Consider the following 18,443-nt stretch of genomic DNA (forward strand, 5'->3'; position numbering starts at 1 on the left):
ACTGCTGGAGGTTCATGCTAGCACAGCTTCTAGTGCCCAAACTGGCTTAGCTCTATCTGTAAGACAACCTGGTACACTGTTTCACCCTCTGTGTAAATCACCCAAAGGCCAACACCTTTCGGAATTGTTAAAGAAGAAGAAAAAACACAAAAAGACATGAAATTATTCTTCAGAGGAGTAATAGGGCAAGACTAGAAGACAATGATATCCCAAAGTTTCAAAATAAAGATCTTTATTTCAAAATAGTGTTCGCAAGTAGCACATCCAGTTGATATAAAATACAAACAGCATGTTTTTTAAATGGGCCAGTTTGCAGAACTATAAACTGAAACACTGTACAAGTTCAGAACTATTATAAAATAGACAGTTAAGCTCTAATGTTTTAATTTCATTTAAACTCTATTTTCACATTTGACTTCTAATTCTGCTTGTTTTCATTACACAAGGTGCTTACAAGATTGCTTATAGAGTGAAAATTACAAAACAGAATTTAAGAATATAAATATAAAAAGGAATTCCTTAAACTACATGCTAATATTCTCTGCTACAAAGATACATTTTTCAAAGTGCTAATATCTCTATGTCAAACAGTAGCAGATTACATTTAAATGTCAAACAAAATACACAAGTTTTTATTTTTTCAATTGTCTGTAATACTTTGATACATCTAATCAATATGAGGTTTAATAACACTATTTTCACTTCTTAGTATTTCACAAATAAAGAGGGAAAAGACATACCTGTGTGTCCATGTGTGTGAGAAAAGGTATATACACATATGCATATATGCATGAACAAAGTTCTTGTAATTATTGTTTCCATAATTTCAATAAATCAAAAACCCACTGAGTTCCAGTAAGTAGAAACAAGGGCTTGCACAGGGCAAACTGTATAGATAACTTTTACACAGGAAGAAAACTCCCTAGATCGGTTTTTTGTTTTAGTTGGTTTTTTTTAAAACCATATCAACCTGTGGCAAAAGTAATTTTTAGTAAGATCTAGCATTCACTAAAAGCATGATATATAAATGTGCAGTTTTCCAAGCACAGAACTGGAACTGTTCCAGCAGGGCGTGGATATTGGGGCAGGACAAGAGACTGAAAGTCATCTTCTCTGTCCCAAAAGCACAGTCAGATAAGAAACAGCCATAATTCACCTCTCTGTGACCAGAAGGACATGAGGAAAGACAGTTCATGGTGCTGTCTAGCCCCAGAGAACATGTTCCCACAACCATGGTGTCAACCATAGACCCACAATGGACAAAGCACTGTCTAGACTTTTTCCAAGGTGCATTGAGTCCCAATGCTCAGTGTGATGCCCCCAGTTTCCCCAGAGGCATTATGCCTTACAAAGACAAAATGCCTCCAGGCAATGCCACTCAACCAAGGCACTTCTTCCCCCTTCCCAATGTGGTTCAGCCTTTTAGGAGTCATAATTGAGCCCCATGGGCCTGATTCTGAGCACTGGGAATTTATCATTTTAACTATATGATTCCTTATTAACCTGCCTATTACCATAATATTTTTGTGCTCTCTAACTGGAAATTAACCAAAGAAAAATTCTGACATGAATGGAAACGCACTCAGTTGACGCAACACAGATCAGAATCTGGCCCAATTTATGGAAAAAAACCCCATAATAATACTTGTAGCAACTACCGAAAAACAGATTAGGAAACCCTCTGAGGGTCAATCTGCATTGCATCAGAATACACCACAATATTGCATATGTTAAAGCAAAACACTTCCCAGCTCCTATAGTTAAGTATTTGGCTTCAGTGATAACTTGCAGTAGTAGGCACTACTAATCAGTGTTCACAAGAAGAAGCTTTGGTTAATATCACACCATTTGTTGACTTAGCTTCACACTCCTGTGATCTTTAGCTTGTCACATTTGCATAAACTGAATTCACTGTAGTAGAAAGAGACATTTATGGCCAAGTCACTCAACACATGCTATTGGCTATTGATGACTTGTAACAAGGACTAGATTTAGGAGATCTACAAATGTACAATCTACAAATGGGACATCCTGTGTAAACAGGAAAGTTTAAGTATGTGAGATCAAGATGTGTAGGTGGTTTACACAGAAAAGTTCATGAGCTACAGACATGGAGGGGAGAAATTAGCACATGGTAAAGAAGAAAATGGGTACTTTGATTCCCTAAATCTGGGAATGCCATAAACCCCTATGTGTTCCACAATTACAATTACAAAAGAGAGGTATTTCTTGGAAAACCTTAATGGCGTAACAGGGAATACAGTTAGGTCCAACAGATCCTAACTGTATTTTTCAAACATTTTAAACCCCAATCCTTTTATTTTTAAAGCATATCATATACTTTTTAAATGATCTTTTTTTACATAGTTATTTAAAAATAACACTTAAAATGTATCTGAGAATAAACATTTTTTCATTTACTTTTTGCATTTAATGACAGAATTCCTTGATCAAGTCAGTTCTAATTTGGTTTTTATACCCTGTTTAAATTCTGCTACCCTCTGCAGATCTTTCTCACACTGTAAAGAAACAAATTCTAGGTTATGTGGCACTGGCTCTGCCACATAACACTGACAAGACCACTTAATGTACAGGTTTAGATTCTTGAGTAAACTTCTAATAATTTTCCTGTTATAGACAAACTTTGAAGATTTGTTAAGTCTATCAGTTTGTTACTCTAAGGATATATTTCATGTCTACACAGATTTCCAACGTCTCTTTCTGAGACAAAGCATTTCAAGTAATAATAGTACTGAAGTAAAATGCTAAGTTCTCTATTCTGTCTTGATTGATAACAAAGAAATCCTGGTACTCTTCTAGTCCAGGGCAAAACTTATATTTCACTTTAGTTTGTCAGATAATCTCAGCAATGGAATATCAGGAATTGCTCTCTAATCAATTACATATATAAAACAAAGGACATATTGCCAACATGACCACTGTAGCAAAACCAACGGTAGATTTCTGATGCTGGCTTTTGAATTAAGTTTAAAACAATAGAGCAAAGTTGCTTTCAACCCAAAGAGAGAGAAATAAAGACATTTTGATTTTCAGAATGCCTGTAAATGCGTGCAGGCATTTGAGTGTTTAAACATTAAAGTAGGTAAAGGCAAATACTTAAGGCTTTGCCTTGCAGTCTGTTCTCTGACCAAAACCTACCACTTGATTCAAACAGCAATTTTGCCTTCATACGGCCTGCAGTATCAGGCCTATAATTCACTTTCAATAAACTCTTCCATTTGCAAAGCCAAAAGGAAGGTGGAATGTAGCTTTAGTCTCACATACAAAACTATACATTTTGTGTTAGAATACAGATTTGAGGATTGCTTTTTAAAAAAATATTTATATAAAGGGAATTAACAGTGCAAGTGTGAAAATCTTACCTTGTCTTTCTTCAAATGTATTTAAAGAAAAGCTCTCCAGTTTTATAAAGAATAAAATAGAAAGGGATAAATATTTCATGATGGGAAGCAGATCCCACAGCATTCCATGCAGATCTCCAAGCAATCTGAAGATTCACAACATGCGTCCATTATGCCACAGTCCATATCACACGGGCAGTTACAGTCATCCCCCATCTCGTCCCCGCAGCAACAGCAGCAGGCTTCTGACGTGCAGATGCCACAGGATGCTTGTCCCAGAACAATGTTACAGAGGGTGAGAAATTCACAGAACAAGCAAGCCAGGATACAGTGAACACAGCAATCTTCATATGTAATAGTTCAGTAGCATGTCAGGAACAAACAAAACAAAAAAAAAAAGCAAAGAAAAAAAGAGAAAATCATTAATGTGTCATTCTAAATCCAGATATATCACAATGGCAAATAAGTACCTAGATGAAAATGGTTCAGAGTTGACATAATCTACCACAAAAAATGTGTTTCCCATCTTCACAGTCACTTCTGCAGCTTAACTCATCTCCAACTCAGTGCAAGTTTCCTGTCACCACTTCATGCAAATCCTAAGTACTAACTGTTCAGATCTGCTTAGATCAATCTCCTCAGTCATTTATTATGCAAAATATCCATATATATTATTTTCAGTTATACATTCCTACACAAACTGATTAAAAAAAAACCAAACAAACAACTAATCAGGGAAATTACCTAAAATTATTTCCAGCCTTTCCCAATTCATCTCACCTTTTTGAATCTGTTCTGTTGGCTTGATACTTATGAAGAAAAGTAAAGGAGTTGCCTCAGCATTGTTGCTTTCTTTATTGTTTTATGCACATGTTAAAACCAGCTTAACAGCATGTTATATGCATTTCTTACTTTCAACAATATGTAAGATATTCAGTCAAAACACAGATTTTTTCCACCGCTTTTCTACACAAATCTATGGGCAATCCTTTTAATGTACCACTTCAATCTTCAAGAGAGTTCGTAACTACACCTGAACATCAATATCCAGCTTTTAGAAGTACTATTAAATTATATGAGATAATTAAGGTGTCGCACAAACTATCTGCAAAAAATATGGCACCCGAAGAGTATATGGAAGTTATATGGAATAACTTCAAACAATTAATACATCCATGAGACATGACAGGAGAACAAAGATTGGAACTAAACATGTGCCAGTGAAAAGGAGGCTACAGGAGTGAGGGATATACTCAATTGTACATAATATGTATAAACATATTTAATTTGTAAGAGGCAGTGAATAGTCATTCAGAAACAAAATGAAAACTTAAAAATACAAGAAGGGTTCAGGATAGAGAAATATTTTTCTTTCCTAGCCCCAGCTTTCTTTCTTTTTACTGCTTGCAAACTTTGAACTCTTGAGCCACAGACAGGTGAAGATAGGGAAAATGTTCTGGGGAAAATATCCGCACAACCTCACCCTTTCCCTCTCGCTACAGTCTATCACAAGTATCTTCTATGAGAGGCTGCTAGGAATGACAGGATATTGAGCTATATGGACAACTGATCTGACCACCTACAGACATTATGTTCTATACATGTTATGTTCTTACAGTTCACAGGCTGAAGTCTGTTTTCATAGGGAAAAATTTGCAATTACTTGCAACAGTAATACTATTATCAGGCTTTCTAAACAAATTTATAAATGTAAAAAATTATGCAGTAGCCATGGCAAGTATCTTGATTGATTCCAAATACCTCTACCATTGCAGAAACTCTGACTGCATGATAGTGCAGCAATGACTTACACAAGCAAGAGTGAATACTTACAGCAGTGCAGTGACAGAAGCTCAGACCTGCCAAATCTGTTCCAAGAAGCCAAGGAATTACTTGAACTCTTAGCCCATTCCTACTTACTACAGTACTTAGACACAAACTTAGCATGCACATTCCTGTACTGAAATGTGGCCACAGTCATAATGTACTAATGAACCCTTATGCCTAAAAGGAAAAAATGGAAACATCAGGAAAAGTAAGATAGGGGAAAAAAATCCCCAAACCCTAACTTTAAAATTTCCCTACTACTGTGCAGGAAGCAAAACTGAGAGGAAACCACAGGTACATTTAGGGTGCTTTAAAGAAAGTTGTTTCTTGTATTAAAAGGTTTCTTTTCCCAACGACATAACGTCGCTAAATAAATGACCTTCATAGAAAACACAGAAGGTATGTGAAAAAAAGCTGGGGAGTATCAATTCACTGAAGAGGACCAAAGCCAGACTGATAGCGATTAATTAGCTGGTTGTCATGGAGATGGTGTTAAATATGCTCAGGTAAAATCTCCTTTCAGATTTTCTTTTAATATGAAGGAAAAAGATAAAGAAGCTAAGAGTTTCATCTAAGAAACCTTCATATTTGAGGAACTAAGGTTTTAGTATATTGCATCTTTAAAATACAGCTTGAAGAAGCTAATACGACAACAAATGTTGTTCTACAATTTTTTTTTAGTACAAAACATAATAAAACTTTGTGTGCATAGGTATTGTGAGTAAGATGTTCAAAAAGTCTTTCCTGCTTCATGCAGGGATATGTAAAACTGCAGGGAGAGAAATAGACATTCAGAGACATTATAATATATTTTTATTCATGGGCAAGGAACAGAGTTCATAGGTTAAAAAAAAGGAACTGTACTCAGAAAGCATTTTCTGGACCCACAAAAGAACTTTCCCCTCCTAATCTAAAAAACCCACCAAATCAAGACTTAAAAGAAGAGGCTGTGTTGGTTTAAATAAAGGTATTTCAAAGGTAAAAGCTATCAAAAATGGTCCAAGACACTGTAATAAATTTTGGCCATTAGTGTTATTATGGAAACTCTGCAGAGGGTCTTTCTTTTCATCTCTTCTTCCTTGACTGAAACACTAAAAGGATTTATTTACCTACTCTTTATTTTTATTTCCTTCTCCCCAGATGGCAAACCTAATACTAGATTCAGAAAATCTTTATATAACAAATTTACTTAACCTCCACAAACAATTAACAGAAAGTAGAGATACCCTTTAGTGCTCTGTTCATTCTTGCAATGACTCATTTGTACAATGAACACATACTTTGATCCACATTTCAAGGACAAACCTGAAATAATCATGCTTTTATGTTCTTCATGTTATTGACTTTTAATAGCTATCCAGGTAGCAATTATTCAACACATGACAAAGCATGCTGTTACCTAGTCCTACCTAACTTGCTGAATTCAGAATCATGACTCTAAAAGGCTGTAATACATTTCAATAGAACAGGTGGAAGAATAATTTCTTCCATGTATGACCCCCATTTCCTGGCTTCTTATCTACAGATGCAATTATAGGAAAAAGATAGTTACACTGTATTTTTGTAGTAATAACAAACCTACATGCCACACAAAACTCATCCTTCTCCAGCATCTACATTCCTACAGCAACCTGCCTATTCCACAGAAAACATTATACAGCTAAAACTGACTTCCTTTGACTGCTGTTACAATCAGTGGAATGCAGCCATGAAGGTGCTATACAAAGCTCACTCCAAAAGAGAGGACCACAAGTTTTTCATTACCATGTTGGAGACCACTACAATATATTTCATTGCTTGCACAAGACACCCCAGTAATTTTTTCCTGCTTATAAGATCAAGGAGACTATTTTAAGTTACATATTATTCTAAATTTCAAAACTTTTTAGTATATTAAGAATAAAGACTATACTTAACCTCCACTCTTTAACCTTACCCCATCAAAAGCCTAATTTTTTTTTTTCAGATGATTGAGGAGTGGAACACTTTAATCCAACTAGAACTAAACATATTTTATGTATTTGTAAAGTTGGTGATTTTAATGTCTGATAATGTGTTTTCTGGCAACTTTAAGTATATTCTAGTCTTTTCTAATAGGGAAATGATACGGTAATACCAGTTATGACACTGGCTCTTTTTTGTTTGTTTGTTTTTGTTTGAGAATTAGAGGTTCTCATTCTTCTTTTTCCATTAGATACATTAATGCAATCAAGAATTAGGGGCATGTCTTTATTGTGGACAAAACTCCATCAGCCTTGACGTTCATGATGCAGTACTGTTGATAGTAAGTTAACTCCCAAGTTCCTTGAGGTTTACGTTTTCACTAAACTAATTTCCCTCTCTGTGGAAGTATTTAAGTCTCATCACACAGGCAAATCATTAATGAAGATAAACTTTTTCTTAGGACTTCTATACTACTCCATACCAATCTCAAATTTCCATTGTTTTTCAATTCTTGTATTACACACTTCTCTAATTGAAAAATGCTGCAGTAGAGACTGTCACTATATAAAAGTGAGGATGTGAGGTACAAACATCCTCTAGAGGCATACTTTAAAAGAAAAAATAAATATTCCAAACCAGTACATCTACCTTAGTTCTTTTACCAAATGCTCCTGATTTCACTGAAGCACTATATCACATTTGTTGACTGGATCCAAGTTCCCATAAGCTAGGCTGAGTGGCATAAATTACAACAGTCTTGGTCTGTCAGCAGTGCTAGTACATTTTATTAGACCAACTCGCATTTGGGGAAAAAAGATGAACTTTCAGATATTCAAGCTTATCTTCAATTATTCTCTCATTTTGTCTGGGATGAAAGTTAGACCTCAAGTAAAAAGGGTCATTCCATCTGACATTTTTTAAAACCAATGTAAGTAAAGGTGTTTCCTTAATCCTTTGGCACATCCCCAAAAGGCACAGATTTGTTACGGAACTTCATCAAAACTGTTAAACAATGCCAAGGCAAATAGAACCCAACCAACACGTTCAAGTTTTTGCTGCTTTATATCACACACACCCCCCTCCCCCACTATGTGCTGATTTAACCAAAGAGTGTGTACAGTACATGTAACATCTACTTTAACTGGGTTCTAAATGTTACCACAGACAATATCCAGACAAGAAATAGGCTTAAGATCCCTTCAAACTGTTTACACACTGTTATTCAAAGCCCAGAAGGCCCCCCTTCTAACTTACCACAGTTATAACAGCTATGCTCATTAAAGGAAAAGAAACAATATCAACAATAAAACTCTTTTTAATGTTTGTCCATGTCTTTAAACATCTGCATGTGCTCACTACTTTTTACTTCTAAAAGCTCTGCATACAGATATTACCATGGTATCCAATTCCTTTCAAATACTGAAATATATATTTATTTTATTTCAATTTCCCTTGTATTATCTCCTCTTCATTTTTATGAAAAGGTGCCACTCTACTTAAGAAACAGATTTTTAAGAGAACTATAAACCATCAAAACTGTACAGGAAATGCAGAAGGTGAACTGAAAAATGTACAGAGAAATGCATGTGTAGGCTGGTATGTCCTGCTTTTATAATGTTTGACACTAACCTGTCACAAACTGACTCAAAAAGCTTTCATACCAAGCAGGCAGGTCATATATGATAAAAGTTTTTCATGTCTGCAGTGGTAAATAAGCTCACTTACAGGACGGTGACCTTGGTCAGCTTCTTACTAACTATATTCACCAAGTTCAGACAACTCGAAACACATCTCCAGGCACTCTGCTGTCTCACAGAGAGAATCAAAAAGGGCAAACCCACAATCAAAGTGACAGCTGAGGTCTTCAGCAGGGGTTTACTGCAGGCCCCCGCAGAGCCCTGAACAGAAGCCCCAGCAGGTGCTACAGGCGTCCCGCAGCCCGGCAGCGCGGGCTGGCAGCAGCAGGAATGAACACACAGCGCCAGCGGCTGAGAGCCCACAGCCAGAGCAGCACAGCACCAGCCAGAAGTCACCCCAGCACCCCAGCACAAGGTTCTTAAATGGCTGCAGAGGCAAGGAGCAAAATTCCCAAGCAGAGGCACAGACGCCATCACACCTCCCACCGCTCTGCAACGCACGGGGCCCATGGGCGGCCTCTGTGACCCATCCCCTTTCTTTTGAGAAAACCCACTGCACCCAGGAAAATGCTCACAGGAAAATAAGAAAAGGCAGAAAGAACAAACTGACATGTTGCATGGAGTATGGTTATTTCTAAATAATGGAGATAAACATTTATTTGGAGGGGGGAAAACATAGTTACAAAGCCTAGCATATGTGATATTTCACCATTTAAAAAATAAAACTATTATCTCTATTGAACAAGAAAATTAAAATGTTGCCTGCACAGGCAAATCACACTGAACACATGGAAACTTTCATCAAAGCTTATATTCTAAGCTCTCAATACCGATATAACCTCAGAGTAAAATGATCCCTTTCAAACATACAGATATACTAAGAAATATGCTAATTTCCAATACCTAAGACTTCCTTAGAATATGAAGCCTTCATTGCCACTGCTCATCATTGCAAACACGGAGACAAGTTAGCTGCTAGTTAGCCCATGTCCTTATAAAACAGATGCTGTTGGAAGGCCCTTATTTTTGTTATAGGCCCTGCTTTCCACTCAATCCAGTTAAAGAACATGTAAATTACCTGTCAAGACTTCTGTGCAGAAAACAATGTAAACCATGCTTAAAACACATCATGCTTCAAAATGCTTTCTTAAAAAGCACACATTTGACCATATGATAGTTATTTGCCCACTGCCTGATTGACAACTGTGTTCTGATACAACCTTGTCTAACAAAACCCCCTGTTTAGCACTTCATGCTCAGACACAAATCCACTTTGAACCAATTTCTAAAACATAACAAATAAAATGTTGGCTAAAGTAGAAAGATTGCAGGATATTAACAAGTAGCTGCCTAAATACTACCTAACACTAGGGGATGGATTTCAGAAGTGTATGTACGCTTAAAAAAAAACAACCCTGGTTGAGAGATGGCAAACATATTTCTGCAGTGTTAGTCTATTGATGCACACTCTTACTAAATTTCAGGAAATAATACTGATCAAGTGACTGAATAGTATACAAAAGAAAACTTACTGCTGCTCTGGTGTCCCTCAAGAGGAAAAAAACCCAACACAATCCTATTGAAAATCATGTACACTAAAGGAAAGTTTCCTGGAAACCATTTTCTATATATAAAGTTATATAAACCGAAGTAAAACACTCCTACTTTAAACAGAAGTCTGCTAGCATGCTAAGACAACTACTCACTCACTATTTTCCATGTATATATGCACCTAGTGGCTCTTAAGACCCTGGCTTAACACAAAGGCTATTTGTTGGACTTGCTTTGTCTTCAGTTAAGCCATCAGTATCACTTGGGATATTCTAATAAATTAATGTAGTCAGCAGCATGAGTTAAATAGTGTCCACCAACCCCATGCATTGACTCAAAATCTAGAACAGATGAAGTTGCATTATACTAAAAAGGGGGAGGGGAAGAGGGATATCTCATTTAAATGCACCCTGAAATGTTAAATTCAAACACTGAATTTAAAAGAACACCCACACTTTGGGTGAAATAGTTCATCGCATCTCTAAGCTCAGTACCACAAGAAGCACAGTCCAGAAAGCTGAGGAAGGTTGCTTCAGGCTTTGCTTCTGGAAAAGCATGAGTGGTAACCTAAATGTGGTGGCAAGTCTGCACTGACTGTCCTTCCCCAGAGTCTTGTCCCCATGCCGCAGGCTTTCCTTATCTAGCTCATTGCTGCATCTAGCCTTCCTACACTTCCTAAAGACCTCTCCTGAAAGAAACCCATTGAAAAAACATGCCTTTCTGGTTTAGAGAGCCTGGGAAGGAAGGAATAAAGAGTAGATCTCACTGTCCATACAGGAGGCAGGCTCATGATCTGTTCACCATATTGACTGTTTCCAAATGAATACAGCAATTGTGTATGCTCAAAGCCTTTTGAGTATGTGAAGTACCACATTAAACTCAAATTATCGAGTCATTGGAGTTGTGGGAACTTCCCTGCCAAACACAGTAACTTCTGAGGTCACAACAACTTGACCAGAAGCAAGAGCTCCATGTTAAAAATTAACTAAAACCTGTATTCCCTCTCTCCATCCTTAACTTTTCATAAATGATTGCTTTGATTCAAAAAATGCATAACATCAAGCTTCATAAGGATTTGGTAGGAAAACTTGGTTTGTATTTTAGAAAATAACAAGCACATACCTTGGCCCTTCACTCCCTTAATTAAATTCCTCTTCCACCCTTCCCCCTGTCCAACTTCTTTCCTTTCCTCCTCCAACTCTGCAGGTCATTATTATTTACCTTCCACCACTCTGATACACGTATGCATGCATGTATGTATGTATGTATGTATGTATGTATGTATTCAGTTACTCATCTGTCTTCATTTCCTGACATCTAGATCTACTGATCTGCTGCCTCACTGCTGTCTCCCTTAGACCTCCTCTCTTAAGTTGCTCTGGATAGGTACCAATGCATCTGATCACAGCAGCTAGACTGCCTTCCTTTTTACTCATTTACATTGCTTTTCCATGTTTCCAAGGTGTTTTTCTCCACTGCTCATAACAAACAGGTGCAAGACAGTAACAATTCTCTTTGCTAGTGGCCTACCAACCAGAGTTTTGGAAGTACTGTGACACCTCTGGCATAAATAATTCAAAATATTATTAAAATTTCTTTGAGCTAAAAAATTTTTTATTCCCAATATTCACTGAAACCTATCCAATCCCTTTGAAAAATCTTTAGAACTGAAACAGTGTTTAAAAACTGCTTTTTAGGAGTGACACTCCAACTATTTCATAATTCCTTTGGTTTTTTGTAGTGTAAGTTGTGGAGCTGAGTAAGATTTCTTCAGGGACAATATGGATTAATAATAGATGTGGAGGAAAAGCAGAACTGGTGAGTGCACTCACACCCTCCTAAGTCTCACTGGATGTGAAAGTATTTCTAACCAGCATATTCGGGAATGCTGACACGACTACATGTACTACAGACTCATTTAAAAAAGAAGTTTTTAAAGCTTTTATACTACTGCTACCAAAATGTCTGTTACATTTTAAGCTTTTCCTACACATATTCAGTTCCGAAAGCTCACAAGGTGTGACCCACAGAAAAAGTGAAATTTGCTGCTGGAACAATTGATAGAAGAGTTCTTAACTGTGGTGGGTGGATTTTTGAGAGGTGGAAGACTGGGAGGCTTCATAGCTTGTGTTAGGATTGCCTAGTACCTTGGAGCAGTACTGACCTTCATGGGAAGACATGTTACCCAGGGTAAAGTAACACTGAGCTTCACTTAGCTTTCTATTAAATATACTGAAATCTGCTGTATATGAAGCAGCATGCTACATTTCAAATAAGCATGAGCATGAATATATTCTGGGGCAGGATGGGGGGCAAGCCCATCATGTTTCTTGATTCTATCCTGCTTCAAGGCTTTCCAGGCTCTCTGTTCTGTCAACAGATACAATATTCTAGAGCAAATTACCAGACCTGAACAAACTTTGCATTACAACCACGTGTGGTGCTCCAAATATTCACATCTTGTCTTTTAGGAAGAATCAAGAAGAATGCAGCTTTTAGGAGGGCGTAAGAAAAAAATGAAAAATATTTTCTCTTTTCTGTAGTTTAAACTCAGCTTGACAGCCAGAATTTTCACTTCTCTTCCTTTTTTCTTTTCTCTGGCCACTTTCCTTCACTTAAATCAGCTAGTCTCCTGACTGACAAAAGAACAGAACACTTAAGGAGGAAGACAAGGCAGATGAAGTAAAAATACAAGGTGTGTATTTTCAGTCTTGAAAAAACAAACAAGGCTAGCAACTAGATTATAAAATCCAAGGTACTACATAAGGAATAGCAAAATTAAAGTGAATTGAAATATCTGAAAGTGTACAAGTTTACCTTATTTCTGTCTACTAAAACTTTCTGGATGCTATAGTAAACAAAGTAGGTGAGTTAATTCAGGTGATTCATTACTCACAGTACAAAATAAATATAGTTTGTCTCTTTCTGCATAAGGCCCTTTAAAAAACTGCCTAGAATTCATATTAGTACACTACATAGATGTGCCTAAATACAAATACACATCTTCAAGTAAATTCAAACCCAGCCATTCTCCAGCAGTAACTACTGGCTTATGAGGTTAACATGGTACAAGTTAAAGCAAAGCCAAGTAGTTGAGCAATGTTGCAAATAATTTTCAATGGTTTCATATCTTTTCCATCTTCCTGTAAGTCTTGTCAATAGCCTCTACAGAAATGTCATTGAATCAGAAGAGGCAACTGCTCAGAAAAACACCTCCTCGCCCTAAAATGTTCATTATACAAAGAAGCTGTAGAAGTTAGGTTCAAATCAAACTGTGTATACCATTTTGAAAGTGTATATGCAATCCTCAGTCACTGAACTTATTAATATACTCTTCTGACAGTATAGGTAGATGTATTTATCAAGCGCATATATATATATATATATATATATATATATGCATATATATGCATATATTCCTGATTTAAATGCAATTACAGTCCTTTGAACAAGTAACTGGGCTAATTTTATCAGGTTTTTATACTGCAGCCTTCCAGAAGCAGTCATAAGGGGTTAACATAACTTGTAGTAATAACACAATTATTTTTAAGTTATCAGCAAATCATTTTTCCCTTAAATAGAGAGCTCTTCATTGTGTTAATTTAGATATTTCAAGTGACTGTTGCCAGACTTTCTGATTGTGCATCTTCCAAAAAACTGGGCTGATAGAACAAATAAAGTATGTATTGATACTTCCTGAAAGGCAACAGCTTGATAAGAATACTACTTATAGTTTATAGTTCTGTCATGCAGCCCCATAGGGTACCTTGCTGAAATCTGAAGAAGCTGTCAGAAGGCTTGTACATGTGTGCATGTAGATGTGTTTACACAAATATAAAACATCTGTCAGAAAACTGTAAAGCAAAATAAATTTCAAAACCAGAAAATCACTTTTACAAACAAATACTCCCTTACGGGCATATTCCAATACACCAGACATACTTTAATCACTGCACGATAAAACCTGTGCTTCACTGGGACTGGGTAACAGGAAACTGCAGAGCTGCAGACATTTGCAAAACGGGACACACTCTTCAGAGCATATATCCAAGTTCTCACATTCAACATTACAATGTAGCAGATGTACAATGTTGACTATATTTAACCTTAGCTATTAGGTGACTGGAGAAACGGCATGTGACAATAGGACTAGCCTGTATTTCTGTGCTTTGAAAGAATGCAAGTTATACAATGTGACAACACTATTTAATTATCTATATTCTAATCAGACATGCATTTAAGAATAATAACATTTCTGACTGTATATAAAAATATTATATAATGGCAGTTTCAGGCTACTAACAAGTGTCTTGGATATTAAAATCAGACATTAGAATTTAAAGTTAAATCTGAAGGTATCATTAATTTTCTCCTCAATCATTTAGTCATTTGACATAATTATATTCAGTTATTAAACAAAAAAAACCTCAACAACTGTATTTATTACAGGATAATTTTAGAAGAAAAAGGAAATGTTTGCCATAATTAATGGTATAGTGGAATGAACAGGGCAGGCACTGCCTCTTTGAAACTACAATTTTTTTTTATTCAGATGTTGAATTTTTTAAAATTCAGAGGCCTGCACTTTCCTTCAGTAACATGAACAGATCTAAGACTTCAGATAGAGTCTTGCCAAAGTGCACTAAGGAGAACCATATAAGAATATTTCACGTAACAGAAGAGGGAATACAGGAAGTATGAAGTTGTGATTTTGGAAAGAAATGTTAGAGGACTAAAAGTGCAACAGAAAAGTAACAGTAGGTTCTTGAAGACAAATATGAAAATAAACAATAGCAAGGGGGACCAGCCCATGGAAGGGTCTGAGTGAAGCTGTTCTTGATATTACTACACATACTCACTGAGTAAGTTTGACTAAAGTAGTTGAAGTCAAAAGGAGTCACTCCACTGACATCAGTAGTCTTCGTTCAGGCCGCTACACGCGGTCCTTCTGATCCCTCTTCCTTTCATCTAGACTGACAATCCTCCCCATTTCATTGAACACTACTGTCTCCCATTTCTCTAAGAATCTGTCTGTCCCCTCCCTCTGGAGGTGTTTTTTTAACCAGTCACATCTATGCCTGCCTCAAACCAATAAAATTTCTGGTGCCTCTACACTCTTCTTGTTAAGGGCAGTAGCAAAATCCATTGAGTATATTAGTGCTAATGGGAAGGCCATGGAGCTGTGGAACCCTGAGTGTAAATGCAAGCAATGAGAGCGCAGAGACACAGCTAAAACATAAGAGAAATTATTTACTTTTGCTTATTTAAGCTATGCAGAAGGAGTATGAAGCTTTTTCATGCACATTATCTACATCCCAAATATAGCATAAGGCACACTGAAGCACAGGTCGATGTTTTATTATCTAGTGTCCAGACCTCACGGCTAAAAAGGATATCAGCTAACAGAACATTTCAAAAGCAAAGCCTACCCTCACAGAGCCTGCCATTACTGGATTTAAATATTTACTATGCTTTGAACTAGTAGTACTTTAATGTTTTTTTTCTGGTGCATGTGCGACAATGTTGACAGGAGTTTCTATCAGTTCAGGATACTAAGTACAGAGACTAAAACATTATCAGATCATGTTGACCAAACATTTGAAAGCAAGAACTCTCCCATTCCTTCCCTTTCCTTCAAATACTTAACATTTTTCTTTGGGAAAGAAGCTTGTCTTTTATCTTAATAACTTCTATTTGCTTCTGGAGCATGAATCATGCTTTTCAATTATTTTCAGTTGACTGTATAATTTTTACTGAGGTTTGGTTGGTCTTTATTCAGTTTGGGTTTTTTAATAAGAATATCAGCTTACCTTCTGGTGAAGTACCTGGCTTTTGAGAAAATGCAGAGCTTATTTTACTCTTCTTGCTGCTGTTGCTGTTGACAGACAAGGTGGACTGAATTTTCCTGTGCATTTTTTCTGAAACGGGAGCCGAAAGCTTTCTGTTGTCTGCAGGCATGTGCTTGACCCCGTTGTGAATTCCACTTCCATTACTCAGACCCACATGGCCATTTTGGATTTTGCCACTTTCTTCCTCACTCCTTTCCAGTGCTGAAGTATTTGGTTGAGGCAAACGCTGAGGTTGTGCTTAAAGTGCAAGAAAGAAAGAGTTAATTTAAATTGTAAATTGATAACTGAACACTTTAGGCTAGACTGGGAATGCAACTTTCCTGGCTCTTATTGATCTAAAAACAGACTGACAATTTAACCTTCCCTTATTAAGACGACAAAGAAAAAAAATATCTCTAGATTAACAAGAACTATTAGGTATTCAAAAAGCACCTCACGTCTGCATGAGGCCTAGATTGCCCATTCAGCGGTGCAAGGAAAGGCTTGCAAGGCTCTGTGAACTACACAGAGTGAATAATGCAAGCAATTTTAAGAAAGGGAAAAAGTCAAGAGTGGGAACAAATGTAACAAAACTGAGATAAACTTGTATTGAGGGAATCAAATGAATACTGTGTGAAAAATACTCAAATGAGAGAAAAAGTGTAGGAGTAAACATGCATACCAGTAACAGGCTAAGATGCAGGCTGGCCAACCTTCCAGCCTTCAGAAAATAACCCAAGTGATGTGGTAGGGGTCCCCCTGACACTCAGCAGTCACAGACCAGTATATTAGAGAAGAAGAGGAATATCTAATAATAAACTAACAAGTTTGAGCTTAAATTCATAAAGATCATGGATTACTGAGAAGTACAAAACCAATCAAAATGTGGTTTTGTGGAGGAAGTAACCAGAAGGAACATGCATTCAAACACCACGGAGCTATGGCAAGCCAGAGTCCCCCCTCCATATTCTTCAACTCAGAACCACAGTTTTAGAAATGGCTGTAATGGGCAAGTTAGGGATTAATGGCAATGCTAAAATGGTCAAACGAAAAAGAAAACCCAACCCCATCAAGGTAAGAATCTGCAGTGATCTGACTAAGTCCCTGAGAGCACATGTTATAAACTCATTCTAATGAGTAAGCATGAAACTTGACCATTGTGTTGAGCTACTGTATCATAAAGGAGAATATTAGTAACAACATGGAAAAGGGATTTCCCATGTATTCTTTAGTCTGTAACTAAAGAAAAGATGCATGATTTTTTAATGTAAAGCTTTGTAATAAAAAAGTGGTCTCAATTTAACAATTCTTATTTAGAAAAAAAAAATGCAGATTTTGTGGGGGAAAGCTAATTAAACTGTACACACAGTAACACAACAGGATTTCACAATCAAAAAGCATCAGCCCAATCACCTCTCCTAATCAAAACACTACTGCATCATGCTTGGACAAAAAGAGGTTTTCAGACAGTCCAATCTTCAACTGTTTGTAAATTTTATGTCAAAGAAAAAGTTCAGATTCTATTAGATACTCAATGGACAAGAAATTAGCCCCAGCAGTAAGGAAAAACAATGCTGCAGTTCATTCTCTTTTCAGATGGCTCATATCAATTTTCTGATGATTTCACAGTATAGATTCACATATAGATTACACTGTTTACAAGGTAAAAATACACATAGATAATTATGGTTAGCTTGCTCTAAAAGAAACATCTCCTCTGATCACTTCAGGTGCAAGTTAACAAATTTTCCAATAAATACTACTGGGACACACAGACCAACATGGTCTCTAAAAGGACTCAGTTTTAAATTTGCCTAACGAATCCTCAATGCTTTCCTTTTATTCAGAACACTAACACCATTCTCAGACTGCTTTCTCCACTATCATAAACTTTTCCAGATTAAACTTCACACAAATCTTAAACTTTATATCCTGGTCACGCTCACAGGCAACAAAGGATTCTTCTTCGTAATAGTTTAAATGTGAACTGGTTCATGCTTTTCTTGCCACTTGATATTTTAGTCACTGCCACTAAGGTTTTTGGAAGACAGCCTTGACTGCCCACACCTATCTAGGTCAGAGTAACCCTGCTTGAACCTACTTGACCAAAGTGGTAATTTTCTGTTGCAGGAAAGAAAGGACAGGTTGGGGGAAACATTTGTTTTAGACTCCCCAAAGATGTTACAGGGAAGAGAAAGATCAAAGATCATTCCCTTCCATTACCAGTAGTAACTGCTCAGAAACCTCCAAGCCAAGAAAATGGGAGCAAATTATCTGAGACCTGAAAAACTAAC

At 36.7% G+C, this 18,443-nt stretch overlaps 1 protein-coding gene across 6 annotated transcripts in view; it reads right to left on the bottom strand.

Annotated features, from left to right (window-relative positions):
* Positions 1-215: 215 nt before the first annotated feature.
* Positions 216-18,443, bottom strand: part of MDFIC (MyoD family inhibitor domain containing) — a 52,211-nt gene continuing 33,983 nt past the window's right edge. For all 6 annotated transcript variants that reach the window (XM_068997194.1, XM_068997158.1, XM_068997185.1 and 3 more), the window contains exons 4-5: positions 16,132-16,407; positions 216-3,706 (exon numbers count right to left, since the gene is read on the bottom strand). In XM_068997194.1, coding sequence (XP_068853295.1) covers positions 3,459-3,706; positions 16,132-16,407 — 524 coding nt within the window. In that variant the 3' untranslated portion in view covers positions 216-3,458. The remainder of the gene's footprint in view (positions 3,707-16,131; positions 16,408-18,443) is intronic.

This window comes from Aphelocoma coerulescens, chromosome 1A (genome assembly GCF_041296385.1).
Source record: "Aphelocoma coerulescens isolate FSJ_1873_10779 chromosome 1A, UR_Acoe_1.0, whole genome shotgun sequence".
NCBI classification, from domain to species: Eukaryota; Metazoa; Chordata; class Aves; order Passeriformes; family Corvidae; genus Aphelocoma; species Aphelocoma coerulescens.